The 13,121-nt window shown below is 45.6% G+C and overlaps 2 protein-coding genes across 4 annotated transcripts in view; both read left to right on the top strand.

Moving 5' to 3' along the window:
* LOC109880282 (zinc finger protein 37-like) overlaps positions 1-13,121 on the top strand; it is a 63,910-nt gene that overhangs the window by 14,906 nt on the left and 35,883 nt on the right. The gene's annotated exons all lie outside the window — the stretch shown is intronic.
* Positions 567-10,997, top strand: LOC116353936 (gastrula zinc finger protein XlCGF48.2-like). Its single transcript, XM_031791738.1, has 2 exons — positions 567-901; positions 10,010-10,997. Exons 1-2 carry the CDS (start codon positions 736-738, stop codon positions 10,825-10,827), a joined length of 984 nt encoding a protein of 327 aa, XP_031647598.1. The 5' UTR covers positions 567-735; the 3' UTR covers positions 10,828-10,997.

The raw sequence follows: 13,121 nt of genomic DNA on the forward strand, positions 1-13,121 counted from the left end.
GGAAACCGTTTACCGTTTAAGAACCAACCAGAAGCAAACAGCGCAAACGGAACGAAACGGGGAGGGACCAAGATGAATTTGTCCAACAGGGCTGTTTGACAAAGGAGAGCGATGGAATGTCGCATCAGATGACATGGCCTCTAGGGTTTGGGTGCCAACCCTGTTGTTCAGAGATGGAAAGTGGTTAGAAGAACGAAATACATAAAAATAGCTTCTTCCATCTGTCCAAGGCTATTTCTCATCCATTTTCACGATTCATGATATCATTTGAATCTTTTGGGAAATAATGATTTCCAGTGGACTCCAAATAACAGTGGTGTAAAGTACTTAGGTAAAAGTACTTTAAAGTAGTACTTAAGTAGTTTTGAGGGGGAATCTGTACTTTACTATTTATATTTTTGACAACTTTTACTTCACTACATTCCTAAATAAAATGATGTACTTTTTAAAAACGACTTTCACTTTTACTTGAGTATGAAAATTGGGTACTTTTACCACCCCTGCCTAATAAGCACACTTTGTATGAATGCAAACTATAGAAATCCTATTAAATTGTTCTAATTTAAACCCCCATCCAACTAGCGGCGCTGTTGTGCCTTTCCGAGTTTGCTACCCGCTAGAACCAAGGATTTTTCTCAAATTCCTTGACTAGAACACGGAAGTAGATTTGAAGACCGCACTTCTTGTGTGGGGTCAAGACATACTGACTGAGCTGAATAAGTTACTCAACTGAAAATGTCTAAACTACAGATGTTGCGTGTGTTTTTGAATGAGCGTTTAACGGCGGCTGCTGTGGAGATTTTCGGTGCAGTTGAGAAAACGGTAGTGGAGTACCAGGAGGAGAATGATCGGCTACGGAGACTGCTGGGGATCACACCTGAGATACAACTATGTAGAAGAGGTGAGTATATAGTGGTGAGGAGGAATAGTGTACCGTGTCTGGGAGAGACTTCACCACTAATTTTCTTGATTCAGGTTCATGCAAAAAACGTGAAACGTCGTTTTAAGTAACTATGCTATTTTTCGTCCTCATTATCGAACTTAATAAATAATGCAATCTCCAATTAAACTAATTGTACTAGTTATACAATCGTGTAACTAAGAAATTAGCTGGAAGGAAACTAACTATATTTATTATGTTGTAAGGAAACGGTGGCGAAGGATATCATTGCAAATGAACGCGGATCCAAGATAAGTTCACACACACGACCATTCATGAGGTCTCTAACAAACAGATAGTGGTTCAGACCATTCATGAGGTCTATAAAACACACAGATACAGGTTCAGACCAGTCATGAGGTCTATAAAACACAGATCCTGTCAAAGTGCAAGTAAAATAAGTAACCAGATTGTAAAATGGCAGATCTGCATTCCTCCCGGCTGCTCTCTGTGTTTCCCGGGAACGCAAAGCTCCACTATTGATTTCCATTTCATTTGTAAACAACGGGTGTAGACTAACAGTGAAGTGCTTACTTCCGGGCCCTTCTCAACAATGCAGAATACAATAAAAATAGAAACACAATAGTAACACATGGAATAAGGTGGTCTACACAATCAGCAATGATAGCTTGGCTCTGTGCAGGGTTGCTCTGTGCAGGGTTGCTCTGTGCAGGGTTGCTCTGTGCAGGAGTACGAGGAAATGTAGGTAGATATTAGAGGTCGACCGATTTATGATTTTTCAACGCAGATACCGATTATTGGAGGACCCCCCCCAAAAAAGTGGATACCGATTATTTGTCCGATTTTTATTTATTTGTAATAATGACAATTAAACAATACTGAATGAACAATGACCACTTTTATTTTAACTTAATATAATACATCAATACAATCAATGTAGTCTCAAATAAATAATGAAACATGTTCAATTTGTTTTAAATAATGCAAAAACAAAGTGTTGGAGAAGAAAGTAAAAGTGCAATATGTGCCATGTAAGAAAGCTAACGTTTCAGTTCCTTGCTCAGAACATGAGAACATATGAAAACTGGTGGTTCCTTTTAACATGAGTCTTCAATACTCCCAAGGTAAGAAGTTTTAGGTTATAGTTATTATAGGAATTATAGGACTATTTCTCTCGTGGTTAGCAGATGTTATTTTGGTCACACAAACGTGGTTAGCAGCCCGTCAGGAAGTCCAGGACCTGGGCAACAACACAAATCAAATCAAACACAGTGCAATGAGGAATTCATTACTATTATCAAGTGTATACACCATTATTGTCTATAGGCTGTAAAACTGCAGTGATGTGGGCTAATTTGAATAGCCACTCCACACCTGTTTTGTTTCATGCTGAACTAACAACCTTGGCCTGATTATGCAACCGTTTTGAATCATTTTGGGTCTATTCTTGACAGTGTAGCAGGCCACTCATATGGTGTAATGTCTATTTTAGTTGGGATGTAGCCCGGCGTCAAGATAGGCCGCCTATAGGAAAATATGGCCTTCTCCTTTCCAACTCCTCACCTGTTATTACTGTAGCCTATTTTACATTAAGCGAGCATCTCTCCTCCAATAGGCTGTTAGTAGGCAAAATATAATAAGCTGAAATAAGTGTCCAACAAGCTATTTTTTTGTCTGTCTTTTTCCTGGGACTCTGACAAGATTTAAAAGGAGTAGCTTGTGGCAGAACAATTAAGACAGACAGGCTCAAGATGTAGCCTATAGCCTAAGTTAGAAGCTAAGTATATTAGCCCATAATTCATAACATCAATGTTAAGCTTTAATATTTCGGTGAAAATATCCAGTCAATGGAAGAAAAAAAAACGATCAGATAATGAAATCATAGGTGCCCTACACTGTGTGTATGAGGCTGCGTTAAGTGTGGTCCTGCCCAGTCCCCGTAGGTAGGAGCTGCCCTATCGCTTACATCTTTTAGGGACAAGAAATGTACCCTGCACTAGGTTACTACGACAACACAATGCGATTAAGCAATGTTTTTACAAAACTCTAGTCTAGGCTCTAAACTGCAGTGAATCACCAATGTGATTTGAATAACGTCTCAAAAGCCTGGCGTTTTGAATACATATTTATTTTGAAATAACGGCATCTTGTCTGACTGGGCAACCATTTCAATCAGTTATGTGTTTTCTCTGCAGTTTAGCCTACAGGGTCCAGGCACATCAGCAGGACAGTAATACATGGGGTATTTTGTCATGATGTCTCCGCTAACAGAAACATGCTAATGCGGGAATTTCTAGTGGCGCGCATATGAATTATGCTGCAGTGTGAGCACGGAGGAAGTTGTCCATAGTTTTCCGCGTTTGTCTTCCGTGTTTTTGTTTTTTTTACGTTTTGAAAATTAGGTAGATAGTCCCAATCCGCAGTAGATAAGTAGCTCTTTTGGCTCCCAAACGGCTCTTTAAAAAAAATATATATTTTGTATTTCAAGTCAAACAGTTTGTGATAGTTTGACTATGATTGGTGTTTAAAACAATTCTAATTAAATGATTAAATGTAATCATACTCTACCTTAACCACAATGTATTTAAAAATGCATTGGTTTGTTATGAAATAGAATGCTATTAAACATTTGCATTTAAAGTATAACTTTGTAAAGTATATAAACAAAGTCCATATAAATGTAACCGTTCAAAACTAATACAATCTGAACAACATAATAATAGAATATTTCACCATATCAAAGAGAAATAAATAACAATGTGCACAACTGCAGCATTCCACTTAAAACATTAAACTGGTCCTTCTTTTCTCTCTCTTCTTTATTGCCATGTTATAACCAGCAGCTCACAGCAATGCTGACCAGATTTATCTTTTATGAGACATTTGTATTCAGAAATGCGAGCTGCCTCACTTTCGAGGGTCTGATGCGGTTTCTTCTCTCAGTAATTATTTGTCCCGTTTTCGAGAAGACCCTCTCAGAGGGAACGGATGTGGCCGCTATGCAGAGTCTCCCTGTCATGACTTTAGTACGCCGTGGGTAGACAGAGGCCTTGTTCTCCCACCAGCTCAGAGGATCTGCAGAGGAGGGGCTCCTCCAAATAGGATCGGACCTCCATTATGGCATCTGCTGAGGGATTCCTTCGTGTTGCATCCCCAGTTGTTCTCTCGTCAAACAGCATCCAAACAGCAGACGTTTGTGGCACTACTGCTGGTGCTTCTGCTCCCTCTGATCCCTCTTCTTCCTGTTGCCCTGGTGCCTGAGCCAGCTGACTGCTGGGGCTGTTCCTCCATCTGATCCCTCTTCTTCCTGTTGCCCTGGTGCCTGAGCCAGCTGACTGCTGGGGCTGTTCCTCCATCTGATCCCTCTTCTTCCTGTTGCCCTGGTGCCTGAGCCAGCTGACTGCTGGGGCTGTTCCTCCATCTGATCCCTCTTCTTCCTGTTGCCCTGGTGCCTGAGCCAGCTGACTGCTGGGGCTGTTCCTCCATCTGATCCCTCTTCTTCCTGTTGCCCTGGTGCCTGAGCCAGCTGACTGCTGGGGCTGTTCCTCCATCTGATCCCTCTTCTTCCTGTTGCCCTGGTGCCTGAGCCAGCTGACTGGTGGGGCTGTCTCTCCCTCTTCTTCCTGTAGCCCTGGTGCCTGAGCCAGCTGACTACTGGGGCTGTTCCTCCATCTGATCCCTCTTCTTCCTGTTGCCCTGGTGCCTGAGCCAGCTGACTGCTGGGGCTGTTCCTCCATCTGATCCCTCTTCTTCCTGTTGCCCTGGTGCCTGAGCCAGCTGACTGCTGGGGCTGTTCCTCCATCTGATCCCTCTTCTTCCTGTTGCCCTGGTGCCTGAGCCAGCTGACTGCTGGGGCTGTTCCTCCATCTGATCCCTCTTCTTCCTGTTGCCCTGGTGCCTGAGCCAGCTGACTGCTGGGGCTGTTCCTCCATCTGATCCCTCTTCTTCCTGTTGCCCTGGTGCCTGAGCCAGCTGACTGCTGGGGCTGTTCCTCCATCTGATCCCTCTTCTTCCTGGTGCCTGAGCCAGCTGACTGCTGGGGCTGTTCCTCCATCTGATCCCTCTTCTTCCTGGTGCCTGAGCCAGCTGACTGCTGGGGCTGTTCCTCCATCTGATCCCTCTTCTTCCTGTTGCCCTGGTGCCTGAGCCAGCTGACTGCTGGGGCTGTTCCTCCATCTGATCCCTCTTCTTCCTGTTGCCCTGGTGCCTGAGCCAGCTGACTGCTGGGGCTGTTCCTCCATCTGATCCCTCTTCTTCCTGTTGCCCTGGTGCCTGAGCCAGCTGACTGCTGGGGCTGTTCCTCCATCTGATCCCTCTTCTTCCTGTTGCCCTGGTGCCTGAGCCAGCTGACTGCTGGGGCTGTTCCTCCATCTGATCCCTCTTCTTCCTGTTGCCCTGGTGCCTGAGCCAGCTGACTGGTGGGGCTGTCTCTCCCTCTTCTTCCTGTAGCCCTGGTGCCTGAGCCAGCTGACTACTGGGGCTGTCCCTCCCTCTTCTTCCTGTTGCCCTGGTGCCTGAGCCAGCTGACTACTGGGGCTGTCCCTCCCTCTTCTTCCTGTTGCCATGGTGCCTGAGTCAGCTGACTACTGGGGCTGTCCCTCCCTCTTCTTCCTGTTGCCCTGGTGCCTGAGCCAGCTGACTACTGGGGCTGTCCCTCCCTCTTCTTCCTGTTGCCCTGGTGCCTGAACCAGCTGACTACTGGGGCTGTCCCTCCCTGCTGCTGAGGTTATTCTTTGAAGAGCCTCATCAATCGCTCTGGCATCACTGAAGGCTAACTTCTTACACCTGGGGTCAAGTGCAGCGGTTTCTGATAGCACGAGATTATATTCCATTCTGTGGAACTTTCTGTCCACCTCTCTCCACTGATCTCCAGAGTGACCTGCTCAAAGGGTTCCAGGACTCTGCACACCTCCTCCACCACCTCCCATTCCTCTTGGGTCAGAGCATCTACAGGTGCATTGACAATAGCCAGGGTAGAGATGATGGCATCCTTTGACTCAAGAAACCGGTTCCAACATATAAAATGTTGAATTCCACCTTGTAGTGCAGTCTTGTTTAGGCCTCAACTCAGGCATCCCCATCTGGCGTTGTGGAGACTTTAGTTTTTCAGCACCTACTGTGCTCCTGTGGAAGTATTCCACAGCTGATTTCACGTTGTCCACAGTGGGCTTCACCTTCAGAGCATCTCTGATAATCAGGTTGATTGTGTTGGCAAGACATGGATGATGGGTCCATTTAAAAATTTTCATGGCTTTGGTTATGTTAGCTGCATTGTCACTAAGACAACAGACCACTTTTCCATCTACATACCTTTCTCTGGCCAATCACAACAGTTCCTCTGAGGTGTCTGTCGCTGAACTCAAAGCAGCCCAGAAGACAGCTAGACACTGAAGAATCTTCAATGAAGTGACATGTAACCGACATGTAAGAAGTGGTTACCCTTGATGTCCAACAGTCAGTGGTAAGGAGTGGTTACCCTTGATGTCCAACAGTCAGTGGTAAGGAGTGGTTACCCTTGATGTCCAGCAGTCAGTGGTAAGGAGTGGTTACCCTTGATGTCCAACAGTCAGTGGTAAGGAGTGGTTACCCTTGATGTCCAGCAGTCAGTGGTAAGGAGTGGTTACCCTTGATGTCCAGCAGTCAGTGGTAAGGCAAACTGCAGTAGCTTTTTGGACTCTTTCCCCCACTGAAGCCTGTGTGCTCTCATACAGTTATGGAATAAGTGATTTTAAAAGTGTTTTCCTGCTTGGAAATGTGTACATTGGATTTAGACTATTGCTATAATTTCTAAAACCTCTGTCCTTAGCCAATGCAATATCAATTTAGGCTTGTTTTGCTACAGACATAGACTTTGGCATAAACTGGTCCGTAGAAGACTGCGTTGCTGTGGGTCGCAGAGTAGGCCTACTTGACTGAGTGGATATATCTCCACCACTACCAAGCCTACTTGACTGAGTGGATACATCTCCACCGCTACCAGGCCTACTTGACTGAGTGGATACATCTCCACCACTACCAGGCCTACTTGACTGAGTGGATATATCTCCACGTGTGGAGGTGCTGGTTCCACCACTATCACTAGCAGGCCCACTAGTTTCTCGAGGCTCTGCTACAGCTAGCTTCACAGTTGGGTGCACAGTTCCCATATGCCGGTCTAGGTTGTGTGTAGAACTCGCTTTATATGAGATTTTGTTTTAGCAAATTCTATGCTGTGCTCTAACATTGTCAATATTTATTAAAATGCATCCAAATGCTACTGTGCTACTGTGCTACTGTCCTTCCTCTCTCTCCTCAGCTGCTAAGTGTGTGATTGTGAGTGAGTTGACTCGGCCTGCACAAACCTTTGGTTCATTTGTTGACACTGCCGTGTCTGATTGACAGGAACAACAGTGAGGCTGTTAGTCTGAGCAGACAGTCAGAACGAATGTGTGTGTGTGCGCGCTTGAGCATTTAGGCCTATATTATAATATTTATTTTTTCATTCTTTTAATTTGTTAATTCTATTCATTTAAATCTTTTGATTATTCATATCTTAATTTTTTATATTTTTTATAAATAGATTCGGCTCTTCTGATATTGCTTCCCGGCTCCCGACGTTAACCCGACAAGAGCCGGGCTCCCGACGTTAACCGACTTGTTGGCGAACGACCCATCACTATTAGATAGAACGTTGTCCCCCACCCGCCTTTGGGGAAAACAACCCGTGGTTACCTAGGTTACCCCGTTGTCTCAGTAAAAAAACAAAACGTTTTCAAACACAATTTTCTTGTCTGCTTGTTTAAGTCAAGTACAAAATTACATTTTAAGACAAAAATGTCTAAACCTATCTAAAAAAAAATATACTTTTCAGTATTGCTCCAGAGCATTCTCACTACTTAGAAAAGCAACATATTGTAGGGCTTCCCTCATGGCCCTTTTTCATGCTGGTGCTAGCAGCAGAGTGGCTGCTACCTAGCAACCGACCGGAACCTTTAGACGGCCAAGACCAACAACACAAACAAACAGACGACTGTGTACAGCTACAAACAGTGAATGGCGTTACAAACGGTCTAAACTAAACAAGTTAAATGTGTTAACTGTGATGAAATGTTTTCCACATACATAGCTAGCTATGTGTAGCCTACTTGTGTAGCCTACACATAGCTAGCTATGTGTAGACTACTTGTGTAGCCTACTTGTGCAGCCTACTTGGCTCCCCACAATTTCCCACTCTCTCATGCAGAATAGCCTGAAGCCACAGTGCTTTTCTCACAGGCTATATTTACATGCGCGGTAGCATTAGGTTGGGATTTTTGACCTGGTTATGTGTACTGGACATTAAACAACACAGCAGCCTTTCGCTATGATTTGTTTCTGTATTTTCAAGTTGGCAGCTGGGGTCAATGGGAAATAATGTTTGTTTTACCCAATTAGCGGCTGTGCTCGAGGGGAATTCCTTATTATGTATTACTTGAACCCCGAATTTCAGAAAAATTGGTCACAGAATTTCTGCAATTCAATTGGCTACAATGTGAAATCATAGTAGTCACAAAACCCTGTTTTGTGCGGCTACATTGCGCAAGTGGACACCTGATGCTCCCAGAGAGAAATACAGAGGTATCCATTAATCCAATCGGTCCTACTGAAAAACGAATTGTCCCGATGGATATATTATTGTGTTGCTGCCTTGCTATGTTGTTTCTTTAGGTCTCTCTTTATGTGGTGTTGTATTTTCTCTCTTGTTGTGATGTGTGTTTTGTCCTATATTTATATTTAATTATTCTTTAAATGTATTTTTTAAATCCAGCTCCCGTCCCCACAGGAGGCCTTTTGCATTTGGGTAGGCCGTCATTGTAAATACGAATTTGTTCTTAACTGACTTGCCTAGTTAAATAAAATAAAAATGACTAAATGAAATAATACAGGCAGGTGCTCTAGCTCCAGCACAATGGGATATTATCCACCGTAATGCAGAGCCATGCCACAATCATTTTACCATTATATAACTGGGTATTCAAGTCACAAACAGACTGGACACAGCAGGTTATAAACCCACAATAACACACGTTATTGAACCAATACAGTGTCATAGGAAGTGTGACTCGCGACGACTAACAATTCAAAAATACGACTGAACAAAATGGCTTCTTCTCTTCATATTATCAGGAAGTTATTGAAAAATCATTCTAGTCTTTCAATCATTGATTTTAAATTCAAATTGATCCCCAACAATGATGTCTAAAGGCTGTATAGCAGGGTAACCTCTGTATCCAGGCTGTATAGCAGGGTAACCTCTGTATCCAGGCTGTATAGCAGGGTAACCTCTGTATCCAGGCTGTATAGCAGGGTAATCTCTGTATCCAGGCTGTATAGCAGGGTAACCTCTGTATCCAGGCTGTATAGCAGGGTAACCTCTGTATCCAGGCTGTATAGCAGGGTAACCTCTGTATCCAGGCTGTATAGCAGGGTAACCTCTGTATCCAGGCTGTATAGCAGGGTAACCTCTGTATCCAGGCTGTATAGCAGGGTAACTTCTGTATCCAGGCTGTATAGCAGGGTAACCTCTGTATCCAGGCTGTATAGCAGGGTAACCTCTGTATCCAGGCTGTATAGCAGGGTATCCTCTGTATCCAGGCTGTATAGCAGGGTATCCTCTGTATCCAGGCTGTATAGCAGGGTATCCTCTGTATCCAGGCTGTATAGCAGGGTAACCTCTGTATCCAGGCTGTATAGCAGGGTATCCTCTGTATCCAGGCTGTATAGCAGGGTAACCTCTGTATCCAGGCTGTATAGCAGGGTAACCTCTGTATCCAGGCTGTATAGCAGGGTAACCTCTGTATCCAGGCTGTATAGCAGGGTAACCTCTGTATCCAGGCTGTATAGCAGGGTAACCTCTGTATCCAGGCTGTATAGCAGGGTAACCTCTGTATCCAGGCTGTATAGCAGGGTAACCTCTGTATCCAGGCTGTATAGCAGGGTAACCTCTGTATCCAGGCTGTATAGCAGGGTAACCTCTGTATCCAGGCTGTATAGCAGGGTAACCTCTGTATCCAGGCTGTATAGCTGGGTAACCTCTGTATCCAGGCTGTATAGCAGGGTAACCTCTGCTCCTCCTCTCCTTCCCTCCAGACTCCCTACAGCCCTCTGTCTCTGAAGAGGAGGTTCCCCCTGAGCAGCAGCACTGTGAGCAGGAGTGGAGCCCCAGTCTGGGACAGAAGGACCCAGAGACCATACAGATTAAAGAGGAAGACGAGGATCTCAGTACCAGTCAGGAGGAAGAGCAGCTTCAAGGGCTCTTTGATACCAAAGACTCCATATTCACTCCTTCCTGTGTGAAAAGTGAATGCGATCAAGAGGACACACTTCAATCCTTGACTCTTCCCCAAACCCAGACTGTGGAGAACAGAGAGAGAGACTCTAAACCAGTGAATCTCACACCTTTTGTCACTGTGACCCACATTAAGGGTCTCAACATTCCCTGTGACCCTCCAGATAATCAAAACAATGCCTACAGACACAGTTCAGCTGTAAGCAGCTACACAGTAGGACTTGACAGCAGTCCACCATTGGATCCCAACCCACCAATGGGGGAACTCTGCACATGCCCCTTTTGTGGCAAGAACTTCAAACAAAAAGGACACCTGTCCATGCACATGAGGATTCACACAGGAGAGAAACCTTTTAGCTGTGGTGACTGTGGGAAGAGCTTTATTCAGAAGGGGGACCTAAGGAGGCATATCCTGACTCACACAGGGGAGAAACCATTCAGCTGTAATTTTTGCTGTAAAAGCTTCAGTCAAAAGGGGGACCTAAGGAGGCATATCCTGACTCACACAGGAGAGAAACCACATGGCTGCTCCGTCTGTGGTAGAACGTTCATTCGTAAGGCTCATCTGCTGAAGCATGCGAATAACGTCCACAAAGAAAGAAAACTGGATGGAAACTAATTAGGACAAAGATCTCTTGTCAGACGATGGGAATAACATGCAGGATGTGGACAACACTCTTAGGAAAGCAAATCAATACTCTGGATCATATCAGGGTTTCAGATAAATAGATGCGTGATCAAGTTGTGTTTTTCAACATTCTATGTAAATAAAGTTTGATTTGATTCGAATGATGATGTAATGATTCAACATTACACAGGAATGCAGGAAGCTCGCCGGTCTGCTGTTCAGTCTGTTGATGTTTTCACCTTATTAGAAACAGGAATTCCTGGTCCTTTGATTTAAGAATGTCTCCCAGGTGATGAGAGAATGGTCTGACTGATGTTATTTAGACATCCCACTGTTGGCATCCCACTGTTGGCATCCCACTGTTGGCATCCCACTGTTGGCATCCCACTGTTGGCATCCGTCTGTTGGCATCCGACTGTTGGCATCCCACTGTTGGCATCCGTCTGTTGGCATCCGTCTGTTGGCATCCCACTGTTGGCATCCTACTACTGGCATCCCACTGTTGGCATCCCACTGTTGGCATCCTACTACTGGCATCCCACTGTTGGCATCCTACTACTGGCATCCCACTGTTGGCATCCTACTACTGGCATCCCACTGTTGGCATCCTACTACTGGCATCCTACTACTGGCATCCCACTGTTGGCATCCTACTGCTGGCATCCCACTGTTGGCATCCTACTACTGGCATCCCACTGTTGGCATCCCACTGTTGGCATCCTACTACTGGCATCCCACTGTTGGCATCCCACTGTTGGCATCCTACTACTGGCATCCCACTGTTGGCATCCTACTACTGGCATCCCACTGTTGGCATCCTACTACTGGCATCCCACTGTTGGCATCCTACTACTGGCATCCCACTGTTGGCATCCTACTACTGGCATCCTACTGTTGGCATCCCACTGTTGGCATCCTACTGTTGGCATCCCACTGTTGGCATCCCACTGTTGGCATCCCACTGTTGGCATCCCACTGTTGGCATCCTACTACTGGCATCCTACTACTGGCATCCCACTGTTGGCATCCCGCTGTTGGCATCCTACTACTGGCATCCCACTGTTGGCATCCTACTACTGGCATCCCACTGTTGGCATCCCACTGTTGGCATCCTACTACTGGCATCCCACTGTTGGCATCCTACTACTGGCATCCCACTGTTGGCATCCCACTGTTGGCATCCCACTGTTGGCATCCCACTGTTGGCATCCTACTACTGGCTTGCCTCTGAAGCTAAGTAGGGTTTGTCCTGGTTGGTTCCTGGATGGGAGACCAGGTGCTGCAGGAAGTGATGATGGGGGGCCAGTAGGAGGCACCCTTTCCTCTGGTCTAAAAAAATATCCCAATCCCCCAGGGCAGTGATTGGGGACACTGCCTTGTGTAGGGTGCTGTCTTTCGGATGGGAAGTTAAACGGGTGTCCTGACTGTCTGTGCTCACTAAAAGATACCATGGGACTTATCGTAAGAGTAGGGGTGTTAACCCCGGTGTCCTGGCTAAATTCCCAATCTGGCCCTCAAACCATCACTGTCACCTAATAATCCCCAGTTAACAATTGGCTAATTCCTCTCCCCTGTAACTATTCCCCAGGATGTTGCTGTAAATGAGGATGTGTTCTCAGTCAACTTACCTGGTAAAATAACAGATAAACAAAGGACGTCTCTCCACAGGACGAGACATGACTCAGAACAGTCAAGTCTGTATTGATCCAGCCTGCCACGTCCACATAGATTCTGCTCAAGTGCTGTTTCTTCATGTCTCATGATCAACCCTGTGGTTGATGCTGCTCTCTACACTCCCATAAAGTCATCCTTCATTCTGCTTATGTAACAGTATAGACTTTACGTCTGTCCCCCTCGCCTCCCTCGCCCCGACCCGGGCTCGAACCAGGGACCCTCTGCACACAGACAACAGTCACCCTTTACCGCCTTTCACAGATGGATCCAAAGGACCCAGATTGTGGGTGCAAAGGAGCAGGTGTTTACGTTCCTGAATTTGATGGGCAGATATGTAGAAAACTAACAGGTGAACTGTTAGCTGATCATGAGATAAAGGGGTCGTGATATTGACATAACTTTTGTTCTGTCGTGATCATGAGATAAAGAGGTCGTGATATTATTCCTATGTCCTCCCTGGACTTCTGTAGCGTTGGGCTTTTTTTGGACCTAAAACTTGTCGCCTGCCCTCTCGCCTTTGCGACAACGACTCCCGTTGTTAGGGGCGGAGGTACATGAGCATGACATCATTACGTACAGTCTCTGCTGTAATGCAGGGGTTGATTGGGGTT

This window comes from Oncorhynchus kisutch, linkage group LG16 (genome assembly GCF_002021735.2).
Source record: "Oncorhynchus kisutch isolate 150728-3 linkage group LG16, Okis_V2, whole genome shotgun sequence".
NCBI lineage: Eukaryota > Metazoa > Chordata > Actinopteri > Salmoniformes > Salmonidae > Oncorhynchus > Oncorhynchus kisutch.

Bases quoted from the DNA above. Each gene is read 5' to 3' on its own strand.
- LOC116353936 (XM_031791738.1), top strand. From the start codon at position 736: ATGTCTAAACTACAGATGTTGCGTGTGTTTTTGAATGAGCGTTTAACG. The intron at 902-10,009 runs GTGAGTATATAG...CCTTCCCTCCAG, and splicing joins GATACAACTATGTAGAAGAG to ACTCCCTACAGCCCTCTGTC.